The sequence below is a fragment of the Periplaneta americana genome, chromosome 5, assembly GCF_040183065.1.
Source record: "Periplaneta americana isolate PAMFEO1 chromosome 5, P.americana_PAMFEO1_priV1, whole genome shotgun sequence".
NCBI classification, from domain to species: domain Eukaryota; kingdom Metazoa; phylum Arthropoda; class Insecta; order Blattodea; family Blattidae; genus Periplaneta; species Periplaneta americana.
Genome location: NC_091121.1, coordinates 96,959,786 through 96,978,556, shown reverse-complemented (window position 1 = coordinate 96,978,556; position 18,771 = coordinate 96,959,786). Strand labels below are relative to the sequence as shown.

General features: G+C 35.3%; 1 protein-coding gene across 1 annotated transcript in view; it reads left to right on the top strand.

Annotated features, from left to right (window-relative positions):
- The window catches only part of LOC138700020 (aminopeptidase N-like), an 81,111-nt gene that overhangs the window by 39,423 nt on the left and 22,917 nt on the right, over positions 1 to 18,771 (top strand). The window contains exons 7-11 of the mRNA XM_069826308.1: positions 2,881 to 3,064; positions 8,731 to 8,887; positions 11,505 to 11,770; positions 13,492 to 13,699; positions 16,320 to 16,597. Of these exons, the coding sequence (XP_069682409.1) occupies positions 2,881 to 3,064; positions 8,731 to 8,887; positions 11,505 to 11,770; positions 13,492 to 13,699; positions 16,320 to 16,597 (1,093 nt within the window). The remainder of the gene's footprint in view (positions 1 to 2,880; positions 3,065 to 8,730; positions 8,888 to 11,504; positions 11,771 to 13,491; positions 13,700 to 16,319; positions 16,598 to 18,771) is intronic.

Genomic DNA, 18,771 nt, shown 5'->3' with positions numbered 1-18,771 from the left:
CCTTTAACGTTACTAAGCACTCCTCTACACTAAAACCAAATTGTTTATCTTAATTTTGTCCTTGATAAGTTTCCCGAATTGTCCATTTCTTCGTGCTGCTTTAAGAAAAGGGATTAAAACTCTTCTTCTATTCTCACTTCGTAGCTCCAGTCGTTATCTATTCTGATCGTTGTGTTCCCTAGCATCCTCCTATTCTTCATAATCCTCTCCTTCGTAACCACACTCTTAAATTTTACTAGTATTGGCCTAACTTGTTCTGTATTTTGTATTTGCTTCTTTCCTACTCTAAATGCATCCTGTACTTGTCCATCGCTCACGTCCATACCAAAACATTCCCAACACACTCCTAATACCTTCTCATATGTATGGATACTCTGTTTTCTATCTTTTTCTTATATCCCGAAAAATAACAAGTTTTTTCTCCTCTTTCCCGCCTCAAACTAATCCCATTTGCTCAGAATTTCGTTTTCCAGTTGAATTTCTTCCATCTTCTTCCTTAGCTCTGCCATGCTCTCCTTCATTTCCATTAGGTCTTGTTTCACTGTACTGTCCTCCATTTTACTATTACGCACACTTATTCACCGGTTTAACACAGGTCAACGCCTCCGCTACACGTTACTATCCCCTGACTTGCACAAAGAGAACCGACTTCCTTTGCAATTTGCTTAAGACTGAGCACACAAAATACACAAAATGTGTAATTCCTCATTAGCTGAAGTTGATTGCCTGGAGAACTAGGTCTCATTTGCTTTGGTAATCAACGACGTGTACATAGGACAAGTGTTGTTTCCTCTTTCAAATGACATCCTGAAGGACTGAGACTCATTTTCTTCGGGTAAAAATAAACAACAATACACACATAAGGAGAGTGTTGTTTCCTGTTTCCTCAAAATGGGATTTCACCTTATCCCTATAAAGAAAGTCTTCCCGAATCTTCTGTAAGCACATCTTATGTCAGGACATGGATGTAGACTTTACAAGAGGATATTTAAATATCCTCTTATGTGAAATATTTGTTCGCTATAAAGATATTATAATATTTTTTTTCGCTCTTCTGTAAAATTGAATATTTTGGCATTCGAGGTTTCTGTTCAATACCATCGATATTGTAATCCTTCAGTACTCGAGAGGCTACATTTGTAATTCATTGCTGATTATTACGACATCACATCTCCGCTTTCAATACTGATAGCGTGAAATTTTCATTACCTTTCTGTTACAGTTTAGCCTGATGTCTGAAGTGTTTGGGTGTGATTGTTTTTCTGTGTAGCAATACATATATGTTTTAAAAGTGGATTACAAAATTTGAACCGCGCGAGTGTTTTTTACAGAGAGAATACAAGACCATATTTTCGTAATTTGACTTATTCCTATAAGCCATTCATAACACATTTTTATACGTATTTTCTAATGTTGCAGTGCTTATTTTATCCTGCAATATAAATGATTACGTGGACATATTTGATAATAGGCCTACAGAACATTGACATCTTCTCATGTGAAACAGACGTATAATTGAACCCAATAGTAACTTAAATTTTAGGAATAGAAGATAATAACTCTAGAGTGTAGTTTATAATAACTAACAATTAAGTCTATATTAATAATAATGACAATAATAATAATAATAATAATAATAATAATAATAATAATAATAATAATAATAGCAATGGAGTCTTCATTACATTCTTTGCATCATAATACTCATTATATTGGCATCACTGATTTGAATATTAACATCTTGATTACACAACGTTTAACATTATATCACTTCGGAATACGTATTATGAGTCTTTCTTGTGTTAAATTCTATCGTACCTGGTTAACATGTTTCGGTCTGTTGTTGACCTTCTTCAGAACTGGTTATTGCTGGTCTTGACGCCTTTTGTTTTATTTCCTGTGGGGGTGTGTTTGTGTAGTGTAATGTGGAGTCAAAGTTTGTGTGTATGTTCTGAAATTGAGTTGTGTGTTCAGAATTTCATTTGTATGTGTTTTTATGTGTCTGTATATTTCGTATTGTTCTAGTGTGTTTACTTTCTGACTTTTTGGTTGGAGGTGTAGAATTTCCATGTCTGTGTTGATGTCTCTGTAGGTGTGGTTAGCATTTGTGATGTGTTCTGCATATGTGGAAGTGTTTTGTAATTTCAAACACGTTACAAAGAACACATCACAGCCATAACAAAATTACAAAACACTTCCACATATGCAGAACACATCACAAATGTTAACCACACCTACAGAGACATCAACACAGACATGGAAATTCTACACTTCCAACCAAAAGCCAGGAACTAAACACACTAGAACACTACGAAATATACAGACACACAAAAACACATCCAAATGAAATTCTGAACACACAACTCAATTTCAGAACACACACATTCTTTGACTCCACATTACACTACACAAACACACCCCCACAGGAAACAAAACAAAACGCGCCAAGATCAGCAACAGCCAGTTCTGAAGAAGGTCAACAACAGACCGAAACATGTTAACCGGGTACGATAGAATTTAACACAAGAAAGACATATAATACGTATTCCGAAGTTAAATATTAAATTTCGAATTGAGTTCTACTGTTATATCACAAACAGTTTAATAGACTGAGAAAGTAATGCTACTGTTATATATATGTTGTAAAATTACATATTCATAAGTGCAGAAGAATTGATTATTAAAAAAATAGAAGAAAGAGATGAATTATAAATATGTAATTCGCGCGAGTACTGGTGTCACAAATAATGGGGTGAGTGCCGAAGAGTTAAATCCAGTTTTGTACGGCGCGTATTGTGTCGTATAGCTATACAGTAATTGACTGACAGTTAAATTATCTGGAGAATTTCATATTATTCTCGTGTTACGTTTTGTTTACAGAGAGAAATATCTATTACACGATGCGGGGTTGTCCCCCGAGTCCAGTCGCCAGCACATCGCCCAAATCATGTCGCATGAACTCTCTCATTCTTGGTTCGGCAATATGGTTACCCCGCATTGGTGGAAGGACATTTGGCTCAACGAGGGCTTTGCCACCTACTTCTCCGCTGTTGGGGCCAACTACGTAAGTCGCATGCATATTCACTTCTACTTAGTTATCCTTTTTCATTCGTTTTCTCTTTTTAATTTACACTGAACATTCATATTCTGGCGAAGGATATTAGGTCCTATAAATTGGTATTTTTCTCTTATTATTTATAACAGATCTAAACGTTATAGTAGCGTAATTAAGATGCTTCTGGCGTTTTATATGGAAAATCCGAAGTTTCATTCGGAGGAAACCTAATGTGCATTATTTTTTCTGGTTTCTAGCGCCCATCCATCAGCATAATGCGATAGGTTATAAGCAGGGAAAGGATTTATATGTAAATACATATTTACTTATAAAGCTAATATAATTTATATTTTGCATTATCTTTATGTTTCACAATGTGTAGGGTTGAAAAATCCTACTTTTATTTTCCATATTTTTCCATATTTTAGAGTTTAGTACATATTTTCGTTAATTTCCATATATTTTCCATATTTCATATAAAACAGTCCATATTATATTAGGTTTAACAATAAAACAAAACAAAATTCCATTAACTTTTAAAAATACATTTCAACAATAGAGATTTAAACACATGTTCAGTAATCCCTTTAACATCAGAGTTATTTGAAAATTAGCAGTCCTATCAACAATGGGAAAGTAAGTTACAAAACTGTATTAATTTAATTTAAAATTTTTAACAGACTTCAGTTGTGCAGCTCAACAGTTAAATGCCAGTCAGAGTACACATAGGTTCAGTTTTGTAAATCATACTATAAAGACGGTAAATATGCCAAAAGTACGTCATTCAGTCAATTTAAAATCAAAACTAACAAGTTACATTTCAGAATTTAAAGAAGATGGTTTATCAACTGACAATAAAATATTATTTTGTAATTTGTGTCAGTGTGCAGTATCATCTACACAAAAGTTCCTGGTGCAACAACACATTACAACTAGTAAACATCAGGCCAACAAACAACTAAATTCCAAGCAGAGACAATTGTTTTTAACACAACCAACAACATCGAATGTAAGATCTGAGTTTAACATCGACCTGTGCCGTTCTCTCATCTCTGCTGATATTCCTCTCTACAAACTAAAGAATAAGGTCTTCAGGGAATTCCTTGAAAAATATACTCAACATACAATCCCGGATGAGTCAACACTTAGGAAGACGTATGCTCCATCCATCTACGATGAGACAATACAGAAGATAAGAGATGAAATTAAAGATAGTTCAATTTGGGTTTCCATTGATGAGACTCCCGACAAAGAAGGTAGACTTGTTGGTAATGTAGTTATCGGTTTGTTAAGTGAACAATATTCTGAACGAATTCTTTTACATTGTGATGTTCTAGAAAAGTGCAATAACAAAACTATAGTTAAACTGTTCAACGAAGCTATGGGTATCCTGTGGCCAAAGGGTATTATGTACGATAATGTGTTATTCTTTATTAGCGATGCTGCCCCTTATATGGTCAAAGCTGGACAAGCATTATCTGTTGTATATCCTAAATTGACTCATTTTACTTGTGTGGCGCATGCATTTCATCGTGTGGCAGAAGTGGTCAGAGACAATTTCCCTAAAGTAGATTTGTTGATTTCATCAGTGAAAAAAGTATTTCTCAAAGCTCCCAGTAGAGTTAACGTGTTGAAAGAAATGTACCCTGAAATTCCATTGCCACCAAAGCCAATTTTAACTAGATGGGGTACATGGCTAGAAGCAGTTGAATATTATGCCGAACATATAGACTCTATTAACAATGTTCTCCTTGCATTGGACTCTGAAGATGCAGTCTCAATTGATACTGCGAAAACAGTTACCTGTGACATAAGTGTGAAGAATGACTTAGCTCACATTCAGCATACATTTTCATGCATCATAAAAACGCTCAAAAGTCTCCAAAATAGGCACCTTTCACTATCTGAAAGTTTTGAAATTATAAATAGTACTGTGGAACAACTGAATCGTGGTAGAGGTAAAGTTGCAGATGCAGTAAGAGCTAAGGTGGACACTGTACTTTCAAAAAACCCTGGATATGAAGAACTACAAAAGGTTGTTGCTGTGATGAGTGGTGAATCAACAGTGAAGATTAACTTGGACTTATCCCCAGCAGACATTGTGAAATTGAATTATGTACCAGTTACTTCTTGTGACGTCGAACGCTCTTTTAGTCAGTATAAATCTATCCTCAGAGACAATAGAAGAAGATTCACTTTTCAGCACTTGAAAGAAATGTTTGTAACCTATTGTTATGGTAACAGACAATAAAAATTGTGTTTTGTTGAAACTACATTGGAAGATAAGGTACGTCCATTATATTTTTTGTTTAGTTTGATTAAAATGTACCAATATTTAACGTACATAGTCATTTTTTTATAATTTTAAGTCCATATTTAATTCCATATTTTGGTAAAAATCCATATTTAATTCCATATTTTGGTAAAAATAACTACATATATATTTACATATTTCATATATTTTTAGTCCATATAAATCCGTTCCCTGGTTATAAGTATGCGAATTATATAGTATTTATACGAGTATATACGCATATATGTCATTAATTAGACTGTAAAGTATTGAGTGAACAATAAGTATTGGACCCGCGCGCTCGGCCCATCCGTCCGCGGCAAATCAAAGCGATAGCGCTGCCATATATCTAATTGTGAAGCCGGCTGCCTGAAGGTTACGCCACGTCAGTCTGTGTTATAATTTATAATTTCGTAAAAGAAACACATGTCCTTTAGGCTGCATTATTCAGAGAGTGTGTATGTGTTAAATAAGGTAGTATTGCTGAATTCAAGTATTCTATTCCACAAAGAGTGTGTATTAAATAAGCTAGTATGGCTGAATTTAAGTATTCTATTCCACAAAGAGTGTGTATTAAATAAGCTAGTATGGCTGAATTTAAGTATTCTATTCCACAAAGAGTGTGTATTAAATAAGCTAGTATGGGTGAATTCAAGTATTCTATTCCACAAAGAGTGTGTATTAAATAAGCTAGTATGGCTGAATTCAAGTATTCTATTCCACAAAGAGTGTGTATTAAATAAGCTAGTATGGCTGAATTCAAGTATTCTATTCCACAAAGAGTGTGTATTAAATAAGCTAGTATGGCTGAATTCAAGTATTCTATTCCACAAAGAGTGTATTAAATAAGCTAGTATGGCTGAATTTAAGTATTCTATTCCACAAAGAATGTGTATTAAATAAGCTAGTATGGCTGAATTCAAGTATTCTATTCCACAGAGAGTGTTTATGTGTGATACGTAAGTGTGAACGGCTCGGGCCATAATGTTCAAGGTCGAAATGCAATTCATAGATTGGTAAATAAATTTCGTGAAACGTGAAATGTTCAAGAAAGAAGCCCAGAAAGCAACGTACTGTGCGCACAGAATAAACTCTAGATAACATAGGACATTCTCTGGAAAATTCTCTAAAACAATCACTTAGGTGTCTTTCGCATTTCTTCAATTTCGCAAATGTTATGTTTCAGTTCATCTAAATAGTATGGATTTGTCTTGTACACTATTTTTCTTTCGGACGGAACTTAGATCCACCTACTTGAGTATGCTTATACTCATTTCTCACAGAGAACTGCGTAGTGTAGTGTAATGGTTAATTTCATAAGCAGATGCCAGAAATATATGGAAAATGAAAGCAGGCAGTTTCAGAATCTCCTTGCGTGACTTGGGTGAATAAATTACTGTTATTTTTTAACTGTTTATTAGTAATAACTTACGAGAGAAACCTTCGTAGTCATATCATCATCATAATCATCATCATCATCATCATCAAACAAGTATTAGGCCTCTCGAATGACCTGTTACGTCTCTTCACAACTGATCTCGCCATCTCTTTCTAGGTCTTTCTAGCGATCTTCATCCTCTAGGCTTGTACTGTAGAGTAGGTTTTGTTATACATACGTGTTTCAGGCATACGGTCTACATGTATTCAGTTAAGGCTGGTTCACAACAAACCGGGAACGGAAGCGAGAACGAGAACGGAAATAATGTGAAAATAAATGTATTCTTGAACCCATGCACAAGCGCAACTATGGAGCATAAGACAAGATAGCTAAAGAACGAAAATAATTTACATATGTAGGCCTACACTATGATCAGAAATTAAGTGTCATGAGTGTGTTCAGAGCCTGTTACGAAACTATGGACATTACAATTACAAACATCAACCGAAAAGTGCAAAGTAGTGACATTCCTGAAGAAACATGAGTTTCTCTTATGTAGTTCAATTTTAAAATCTGTTACTCCATACATTTTCTAGTTCATCATGTTCTGCACTATAGTAAACTGCATACTATGTGATTCATAGGAGAACCTTCTTATATACATAAACTAGCATACTCATATATTATGGTAATCGAATCTGATATTGAGAAGAAATAGTAATAATTTATTTATTTACCCTATAAAAATAACCTATTCTTATAGACATGCAGGTCTAATGCAATGAAATAATAATTACAAATAGCTTTTAGAGAACCCGGAGGTTCTTGCAGCCCTCACCTAAGCCCGAGATCTGTCCCTATTCTAAGCAAGATTAATCCAATCCCTACCATCATATCCCACCTACCTCAAATTCATTTTAATATTATCGCCCCATCTACGTCTCGGCCTCCCAACTAACATTCTATATACGAGTACATTTCTAGATTCGCCCAAACGTGCTACATGCCCTGCCCCTCTCAAACGTTTGGATTTAATGTTCCTAATTATGTCAGGTGAAAAATACAATGCGTGCAGTTTTTCGTTGTGTAACTTTCTCCATTCTCCTGTAACTTCATCCTTCTTAGCCTCAAATATTTTCTTAAGCATCTTATTCTCAAACAACCTTAACCTCTGTTCCTTTCTCAAATTGAAAGACCATGTTTCACAACCTTACAGAACAACCGGTAATATAATTGTTTTATAAATTCTAATTTTCAGATTTTTTTGAGAGCAGACTGGATGACAAGAAGCAGCATTTCCCATCTTTATTCTGCGTTTAATTTCCTCTTTAGTGTCATTTATATTTGTTACTGTAGTTCCGAGATGTTTGAATTTTTCCACCTTTTCAAAGGATAAATTTCCAATTTTTATATTTCCATTTCGTACTATATTCTGGTCACGAGGCATAATCATATACTTTCTTTTTACGAGATTTAACTTTAAAACTTATCTCTTTACTTGCTTCAAGTAAAATTCCCGGGTTTTCCTAATAGTTAGTGTAATTTCTCCTAATATATTCACATCATCTGCGCCGGGGATCGAACCCGGGTCCTTGGTTTTACGTACTAAGCGCTCTAACCACTGAGCTACGCCGAAGTTTAATCTACAACACCGGATCAAATCTCTCTCCTCTAGTGTTGTGGCCTTATTCCATGTTCGACATATAGGCTATGTTGATATATACTAAGTCAACTGCCATTATACAAGGAGCGCACTCAATTGAGTGACTTTGGTGGCCAGGATTACACAATATATGCATTGTTGGGCAAAGAATCTATGTAAAGATTAGTTTTCTGTCCCTACAGAACGTATCTGTTACCATAACAGATAAATTCTGTAGGACCAACAATTAATCTTTACGTAGATTCTTCGCCGAACCAAAAATTAATCTTCACGTAGGCTTTTCGCCCAACAGAATTTATATGTTATTCTTAACTAAAATAATAAACCCTCTTGTGTTGCAGGTGAATCCAAGCTGGGACAGTATTTCCATGACGACAGTGACTGCTTTCTTGAACGTGTTCTCCGTGGACTCCCTGATGTCATCGCATCCTCTAACTTTTCCGTTAGACAACCAGAACGAACTTAGGCAAATATTCGACGTTATCACATATTACAAAGGTGCAAATTCATATTTTATTTCTATCCTAATACTACATTCACAACGAAATGAATATTGAGATTCAAAATCATTAGATGGCTATTGCTATTCATAGCCTGAATTTTATAAAACCTTACTAATGCCTTAATTTTCTCATTTAGTATTAATACAGTATTATATTTTTATCTTTTCGTTCTTCTTATCCCTAAAATAACCAACAGTAGGCTACATTAATGTGGATCTCATTATTAGAAACGAAACCCGATCTCCAGAACAGCTTCGACTTTATGATAATGAGAGCATTATTGTGATTAAAAGATGTTATTTAGGAGGGAGGCGAGGTAGAACAATTGCCTCCTCTCGAGTTTAAGATTTAAAAAATCATATTGTAATAGGTCTATTAAAGAAAAAATGTGAGAACTGTACCTTTAATATTAAATTACTGTATTTCAGTCCACCGCTGTGGAGTAACGGTTAGCATGTCTGATCGTGGAACGAGAGAGCCAGGGTTAGGACAAGTTATCTGGTTGAGGTTTTTTCTAGGGTTTTCCCTCAACCCATTACGAGCAAATTCTGGGTAACTTCCGGCGCTGGACTTTGGATTCATTTCGCTGTCATTATCACCTTCATCTCATTCACGCGCTAGATAACCACAGATACTTGGTAAAGCGTCGTAAAATAACCAATTAAAAAATTAAAGTATTTCACTTTTGGCAGAATATTAACTATAACTAGGGCTGCCAACCTTCCCGTATTTCCCGGGATCTCCCATATTTCACCAAATTTTTAGCAGTTTTCCGCTCCCGTATTTTTCCTTTTTTTTTTTTTTCGAATGTTTTTCTTCCTCATTTTTTCATTATGTGAAAATATTTATTTCAAACACCCACTTATTATATTTTGTGAATGGAAATGCATTTTATTTTTCCAGAGATTCATTGAAGATGATGCTTGCAAGAATGGGTTTCAGTGCTCATGAGTTTAAATCCAAACATTGTTAGTTACAAATTTTGAAGGACAGATGAGTTTTGTTCTAAGCATACCAGATAATAATGACCATATAGATATTGTTTTCTAGCTGAATAGACACATGTTTGAAACAAGAACGCAACACATTTAATCAAATCTAAACTGCGAACTGCAGTCAATTTCAACTATTTATGCAGAGAATTTTTATGATTTGTCAAAAACAATGAAAAACTCGACGTAAAACCTGTCTCAAAATATTCTCCATTCAAGCCTAATTACCAAAGTGATCGAAATAAGCAAGATCTTTGGCTGTTTAATGATGATGGTTGCCAAAATGTAGAATAAAATTATTTCTACTAATTAAAGTGAACAATTTGTTAATTTTCTATGTGATATTTTGTCAATTCCTTTCTCATCCGTATTTTCTTAACAAAAGTTGGGAACCCTAACTATAGCCTAGACACAAGTATAATCTCTGACTTATTATATACTCTAAATAATGTAAACCTGTTCCGGAAGGTTTAGGAACGAATATATTTAGAATTGAGATATTTATATGATATTTATATATTTTGACAAAATAATTGCCGTATTTTGACAAAATATTCTCAATATTGTGCCTTCCTCTAATTACAACTCATAACCAGGCTATAGGACGCAGCAAAGAGGATGGGACTACAAGTGAATGAAAAGAAGACCAAGTACATGATATCTAACCCAAAAAGAGCTTGTGGTGCAAATGATTTCTTGGAGATTGGAAACTATAAATTTGATCGAGTAACTAATTTTAGTTATTTGGGCTCTATAGTTAGTCAGGATAATGATATGAGCCTTGAAATTGGTAAAAGGATCTTCCTCGCTAATAGATGCTACTATGGTCTCGTGAGACATATTAGATCTAAAATATTAACCCACCAAAGCAAAATTAGGACATATAAAACTTTGATAAGACCAGTCCTCACTTATGCCTCAGAATCCTGGACATTGACAAAAAAGGATATACATAGATGAAACATTTTTGAACGAAAGGTTTTAAGGTCGATCTTTGGGCCAGTAAATGTGGATAACGAATGGAGAGCCGGGTATAATCATGAATTATATGAACTCTTCAGTGAACCCAATATAACATCATTTATAAAAATGGGACGCCTGAGATGGGCTAGTCATATAATGAGATTAGAGGACTCGAGACCAGCCATCAGAGTCCTCCGATATGAACCAGGGGGAAGTATAAAGAGGAAGACCAAAGGTCAGATGGGAGGATGGTATCAGGGAGGATGCCAGAACTATTGGAGTTAAAAACTGGATAATTGTTGCAAGAAATAGGGATGAATGGCGGAAACTCCTATGGACAGCCAGGACCCATGATGGGTTGTCGAGCTAAGGATGATGATGATGATGAACCAGGCTATATAGGCTTTGTATATGTTATATTTTTATTGTTTTTTTTTGTACAAGTATTTCTGAATCACTCTGTATTTTCTGCTAAGTTCCTACCACCTCCAAGAACTGTCGATTGAGAATATGAGGAAAACCTAAGTAATCGAAAACATCAATTTCGAAAGACTTGTCGGAAATCGAACTCACATTTCTTTCGTGAGAAGTCATCAGCTGACTGCAGTATGATTTGGTGTATACTGTAAGTAAGCTTACGTTGAATGACTGTTACAGGCTACTATGTGCTCCGAATGCTGAACCATACTCTTGGTGAGAGTTCCTTCCTAAAAGGATGTGGGAGATACTTGGAGCAGAACAAGTTCGGCGCAGTGAACCAGAGCGATCTGTGGGTGGCCCTCGATTCAGAGGCCCACGAGAGAGGTTCTTTGCCCCATGGCTTGAACGTGAGACAAGTGATGGATGCGTGGACCTCGCTGCCGGGTTTCCCCATCCTTACTGTGACGAGGAATTACACCTCTGGCACCGCAACAGTCACGCAGGTATTCTTATGGTTAGGGCTAGGATTTTCATGATTTAACATATTTTTTAGTGTTGTTGGATTTAATCGATTAATCAATCAATTTCTGTTGTAAGATTAATCGATCAAAAATATTTAATCGAGTAATCGGTTGTAGTTGATATTAATTATTATTTTGTTAATACAAACTCATATTAAAAATTCCGACAATATTTCTCTCTCGGAAATTGCTTACTTAAAAGCACGAGAGTACTGTTATTTTCTAACTGTAAACCAGATAGCTTAGGAAAAATCTTTGCACAAACACTTCAGAAAGAGATGGAGATATGAGGACAGCGACCTAGTCTACCTCTATTGAAAGTTGAAACACAATGCGAAACCCTTATTACGTTTTATGGTTTTCCAAGAAAACTTCCACCTTGTTGTCAGCTCATCTTCCTAGCATATGAAATACATACTTTTCTGGGATTCGTCCCCCTCATCCCTTATAAAATTATAGCCATGTCTACACTGTGTGCAAGTTAGAGCGTAACTACCTTCTTCTCTTTCTAAAAATCTGGTAATTCGGTTACAATAGGGGCCAGTCTTTTGTTTCGACCGCTGTAGTTTTGCAGTTGCAGTTTCTGTACTGAGTTTGTATATGAAGGTTGTGTGTTTAGTTTGATAAAGAAAAACAATCAGTTTTCTGTGGTTTGTGAAAAGTGTAAACTCCATTATGTCATATGAGAATTTGAGAGGTAAACTCGGTTAAACGTTTGGATTTAAATTGAACGATCGTGGAGAAGTGCTTGATAGAAAAAAGTTTTTTTTCGTGTTTAGTGATGCAGGAAACATTGTTACTAAACGTAGAGCGGCACTTAATCCGGAGCATGTGAATGCACTCACATGTTTAAAATCATGGATGAAGCAGTATTAACTAGGTCAGTCTTCATACTTTTTGTTATTTATGTTTTCTCAAAAATTCCCGGAGAAATTGACACAATAAATTATAAGCCTCATAATAAATATGTTAGTAAGTAATTAAAATAGTTGTTTTGTAATATAATGATACAATATATACATATATACAACATTTAATACTTATGCTTATCACCGAACACAAGTTAAATTTAGCAATAATTGTGTATTACATTATATTAAAACATTTTTCCAACTCGATTTAATCGTTTAAATTCAAATAGTTAATCGATTAAATATTTTGATCGATCAACAGCACTAATATTTTTCATATAAGAGCAGTGAATTGCTAAAATATACAGAAGTCCATTTCATGAAAAACTAATTAAAGAAAGGTATTCTGTTAGTGGATATTTGTGCATTTTTCACAATTTTATCCTGATAGAGCTTATTTTAAAGATATATTGGTCATATTCAGCTTTTTTACCTTTTGAAACTTTTTATACACTTGGCTATATCCAAAATGGTTTCCATCGTTCATTGAATTTGTTAGAAGTATGTTCTTTCATTATCCTGTAGTAAAAGTTTAATATTTTCTTCTTACTCTATTCTGTAGAATGTACCAAACAGGCTTGATCCTAAATGGTGAGACGTGCTAACCATTACTCCACAACGGTGGACTGTAGCAGGCATCGTTAACATCTTATCTTTTAGTGCTTTAATAACAGGCACTTTGATTTGTAATTAATTCAAAGTCTCCTAAAAATAAACACTGTCATCGACATGAACCTTTCCAGGAATAAGAATGTAATTAAACACTGAAGCCAAATTTCCGCCTATTGATAGACGAGATTTCAGCGTCCTAGAGAAGATGTAGAAGCGCGTCATAATACAGGAGAGGGTTGGTGGGTGCCTTTGACGTACACTTCCCAGCTATCACCCGATTTCAACTCTACGCGACCCAAACTGTGGCTGGATCCCGGGCGAGAAGAAACTCAACTTGAGGACATGCCAGGCCGCGATCATTGGGTCATCTTCAACGTACAAGCTGCAGGTATGCCTAATAACTTGCTTATTAAATGATAATGCATTTTTAAATATGTATTGTACAGTCCCAGAAAAAAAATGGTTCGATTCTTGAAGCTCCTTACAGAGCACGATTACACCACAACGATTTACCAACAGTTTTCAACCAATTATTATTTGAATATGATTACAGGAAGGTATTTCACAACTAATATAAAAATCACGAAATTAATCTCAAAAATGATCAAATTAATACACCAAACAGGTGTAAAGGATGGGGGATCATCGTGCTAACTACACGAATCTCCAGTCATTACAATTGGGTGATCGTCCACCTCTGTTTCGGCATGTGGACGGAGGCCAGCAGCCGGCTGGTCGCTCTAGTCCCTTAAAAGGTCTGTAGCACCACGTATTATTGTTATTATTACACGTATTATTATTATTATTATTATTATTAGTAGTAGTAGTAGTAGTAGTAGTAGTAGTAGTAGTAGTAGTAGTAGTAGTAGTAGTAGTAGTAGTATCATAATTATTATCATAGTATTATTGTCATCATTATCATCAATTTTATTGTGCACGTGTTCCTACGCAAAGTGAGATTACTCGTTGTTCGAAAACTGAATTCTGAAGAATCGCCGTGACTCATATGCAACATCTCTAGCTCTGCTGCAATGAGGGGAGCCGTTCAGACCCCGTCAATGAGCATTAACATGAAACAGTGAGTAGACTCTTGCTAATCCAGCCATTCTTTGCACAGAGGGTTGCCGGATTAGCAAGAGTGCTTAAAAATGTCATTAAATTTAATGTTATATGATGCGTCAACCATTGCACTTGGACTTCTAAATCGAAAATAGAACGTTCCAAACGCGGCCGACGCGTGTATACGTACAGTATGTAAGTATTTACGTGTATAAGTAATATAGTATAACAAATGGCACCGGAGCAAATTTACCAGAAAACTATTGCAGTAGAAGTGAAAGAAAGTACACTAGAAAGAGGCCGGATAATTGAGAGGCGGATTATTGAAGGCTGGATTAGCGAGAGTATAGTGTAATTTTCTTTCAACTCTATTGATATTTAAAAGTAATTCATCCTTCATTTATTCATTCACTCACAGTTTCCTGTCCTAGAGGAGGTACTTCACTGCAAAACCAGAATTCCCTAATATTACCTATTTTTCACTTTCTTAGTCTTCATATGCGATCCATATATCTTAATGTTGTCTTTTCACACACACACACACACACACACACACACACACACACACACACACACACACACACACAGCTACCGTCGTGGCTCAATCGGCTGAGGCGCTTGCCGATCCGCAGTTGCGCTTGGGCGCAGGTTCAATTCCCGCTTGGGTTGATTACCTGGTTAGATTTTTCCGAGGTTTTCTCCAACCATAAGGCAAATGTCAGGTAGCGTATGCCGAAATTTCGACCTTATCTCGCCAAATACCATCTCGCTATCACCAGTTCCGTCGACGCTATAACCGAGTAGTTGATACAGCGTCGTTAAATAACCAACTAAAAAAATATACATTTATAGGGTAGGAATGAAATAATCCTGCAGATTGAAGGGGACAATAGGGTACACTTAAATGAATATAAAACCTATGATTAAATATACGGTTAATTAGAAAATTAAGTTGGAAGTTTGAGCAGTTTGCAACTTCGGCGCTAACAAACTGTTCTTTCTTCTCATAATATAAATGTAAAAGGTCAAAGCTCTCAGATCTGTCTGCCTATGTGAACTACAGTACCTCCCACCTCCCTCTCTCACTACAACGTTGCAATCTGTTCGCATTGTTTAGTGGCTTGAAATTAATGGTTTCTTTAATTAAATTTACACGAAAACCGTCCACGCTATTGAAATATGCCAAAGGGATAAAATAATTATTTATTATATTTTTTATCGATAAGGACAAAAATCACTTTCCTACTTGCAATAGTTACCAAATAAGAGTGTGTTAAATATTCGGGAAAAATAATTCTACTGAGAAAATTATTAACTTTCCACCAATATGGTGTTACACTCTTTTGTTACAAACTGTACAACATGAGCTATTCGCTCTGAAAAATCTGCAGGGTTACTTCGCTTCCATCCTGTATATATTATAGAACTATAGATTAAATATGATTAAATTATACATAAGTAGGAAAGAAACTACAAAGAAAGTATTAAAGTAAGAATTCTGCACTGTACAAGACATACACAGGCACATAGAATACGTGATCCAGTTTCGGGAATGAAACTACAGTTGTGTTAGTTTTATTTTTGTTTCGGTTTACAAATGGAGAGTATAGGTCTATGAGAGAAGTAATTAATGAAGTGCATGCAATAAATTTTCTCTTCACATAAAGCAACATTCCAAAATTAGTCTCACAATCAGTTCACAAATTTTTCACTACGATTCACTCAAAGCGCATCTTAAGTGCATATTATCACTTTAATGTTGCACAACTCACGATTACAAATCAAACGAGTGGTCACACTAGCCTGTAGCTGCTCTAGATGCCGAGATATTACTGAGAGACTGCGCGACACGGTTAATTTTATACGCAACTTAGGTGCCGTCATGTCCATTGGCTGTTAAAGAACTGTAACATAACACAGCATATCCCTCTGTCCTAATACTGTTGCAGGTTTGTACCGCGTGAACTACGATATGGCGAACTGGCACCTATTATCACAGCAACTCGACAGCGACAAGTACGAGGAGGTGTCGGTGCTGAACAGGGCGTTACTCATCGATGATGCGCTCGACCTAGCCCGCGCCGACCTGCTGCCGTATCCCGTGGCCCTCAACGTCACCAGCTACCTGCGCCGCGAGACCCACTACCTGGCTTGGAAGTCTGCACTCAGCAACTTGGGCTATATCAGACGCATGCTGCGCCTCACAGACGCGCTGCCCACCTATAAGGTGAATACTCCGTTATAAGCACTCGTATAGCCTACTATAATTTTATTCATCTTTCACGAAATGTCGGCATCACTTATCAAGTCTTGATGTTCCATCTTTTCTTTCCTTCTCTCCCTTCCAATTTCCTCCACTTCGTACTCCTCTATGCTCATTTTTCTATTTTACCTTCATCCACTTTCCTTCCTTCTTCTCTCGCCATTGTCTTTTGACTTTCCTCTTCATTTCAATCTTTCTCCTCCCCTACCTTTCATCTTTCTTTTACCTTTTTTCTACTCTTCCTACCACATTACTTCTACCACAGTCTAGTAAATACAGTCACGAAGCTTGAGTTGTGAGGGTACTAGGAACAATAGACTGTGCAGATATTATTTCGCATTGCCTGTGATGAGGCGATAGTAGCGATCCTAGTGGTTAGTAACTATCTATGGATGCATATTTCCTATGTATTGAGCTTCGTGACTGTATATATTAGACTGCTTCTACCTTTTATTCCTGATCACCAGGGTACGGATTTTGATGATATGCCATCTTTTTTTCTTTACATCCTTTGCGGCGCCCTTACATATACTGTATAAACCCTGGATATGAGCTACTGGCTATAGAAATAAATTTTTACGTTTTTTTGTCATTTTTCGCTGTTTTAATCTTTCGTCATTTTTTTTTAAATTTCGAGGGTATTTTTTGGTAATTTATTTAATTTTTAAGATGATTTTTCTAGTCATTTAAGCTAAATACTTCAATGACGAACTAAAATTCCCAAATATAGGAAAACTCCAAAATTAGTACTGACAGAACAATTGTTTGTATGCACCTGAAGCCTAATTAGTGTAAGATGTAACTAATCGAATATGGAGAATATTATATAATAGAGGTATTCCAATACATCTAGTTGAAATGATTAGAAATATATATATATATATATATATATATATATATATATATATATATATATATAATTCTAAAATACAAATAGCTGGTGATACACAGATAAGAGTAGAGGAAGTTAACTTAGGTTTGAGACAAGGCTGCAGTATGTCGCCGATTCTATTCAATATATATATATATATATATATATATATATGGACGAAATATTAAGAAAATGGAAAATAAAAATAAAGAACTATACACAGAATTTTAATGAAGATAATTTCATAATGATGATGCTATTCGCTGACGATCAGGTAGTAATAGCAAATAATGAAAATAACCTACGGAGAGCAGTACATGAGTTATGGAAAATAAATAAGAACTATAATATGGAGATATCAGTACATAAAACTAAAACTATGGCATTTTGTGGCAAATCTCCTGTAAGATCTAAAATAGTGATAGGAAACAGTATCATAGAACAGGTAAATAAATTAAAATTTTTGGGCGTTACCTTATCTTATAAAGGAGACTATGATCACAAAGAAGAAATAGAAAAATTTAATTACATAAATGGAACAATAAGAATAACCCTGAAATCAAAAGCTAGAAAAGATACATTGTTAAAATTTTATAAGGTGATGTAAGTGCCCAGTTTATTATATGGAAGCGAAACATGGGTTATGAAAAAGAAAGATTCCTCTAGATTACAAACAAATGAGATGAAATTTTTGAGAAGCGTAGCAGGTTACAGGAAAATAGAACATAAAAGAAATGAAGAAATAAGAGAAGAACTTGAGATATATGAATTAAACAATAAAATAGAAGAATATAGAAATACATGGATGTCTCACATTTCAAGGATGCAGGAGGACAGGATACCATATAAGTTTTGGAAATATAAACCTCGGGGAAGAAGAGATATTGCAAGACCAACCGGAAGATGGATGGACCAATTTCAGTAGCTGCTACAGGAATCAATTTCCTAATGCATGAAGGATGATGATGTAACTAATCGACGATGTATGCAATGGAGGGAAAAAGGAACTGACCACCCTATCCCATTATTTCCTAGCTAGTTGTCTCCAAAGTGGTGCCTTGTTGGTATAACTTGTGAGGTTCAGACCTGACTTCGGACAGTTGACTAAACAACTACCCATTTCAAACGCGGAATCTGAAAGGATTTTCTCTGTAGTGAGTGATTCAAAAGGAAGAAGAGAAATAGAATAGAAGATGAAGCTCTCAGCTGAGTTGTTATATGCTCTGACTTCGAAAAAAAGAAATTGTGTTAGAAAAAATCCAGGATA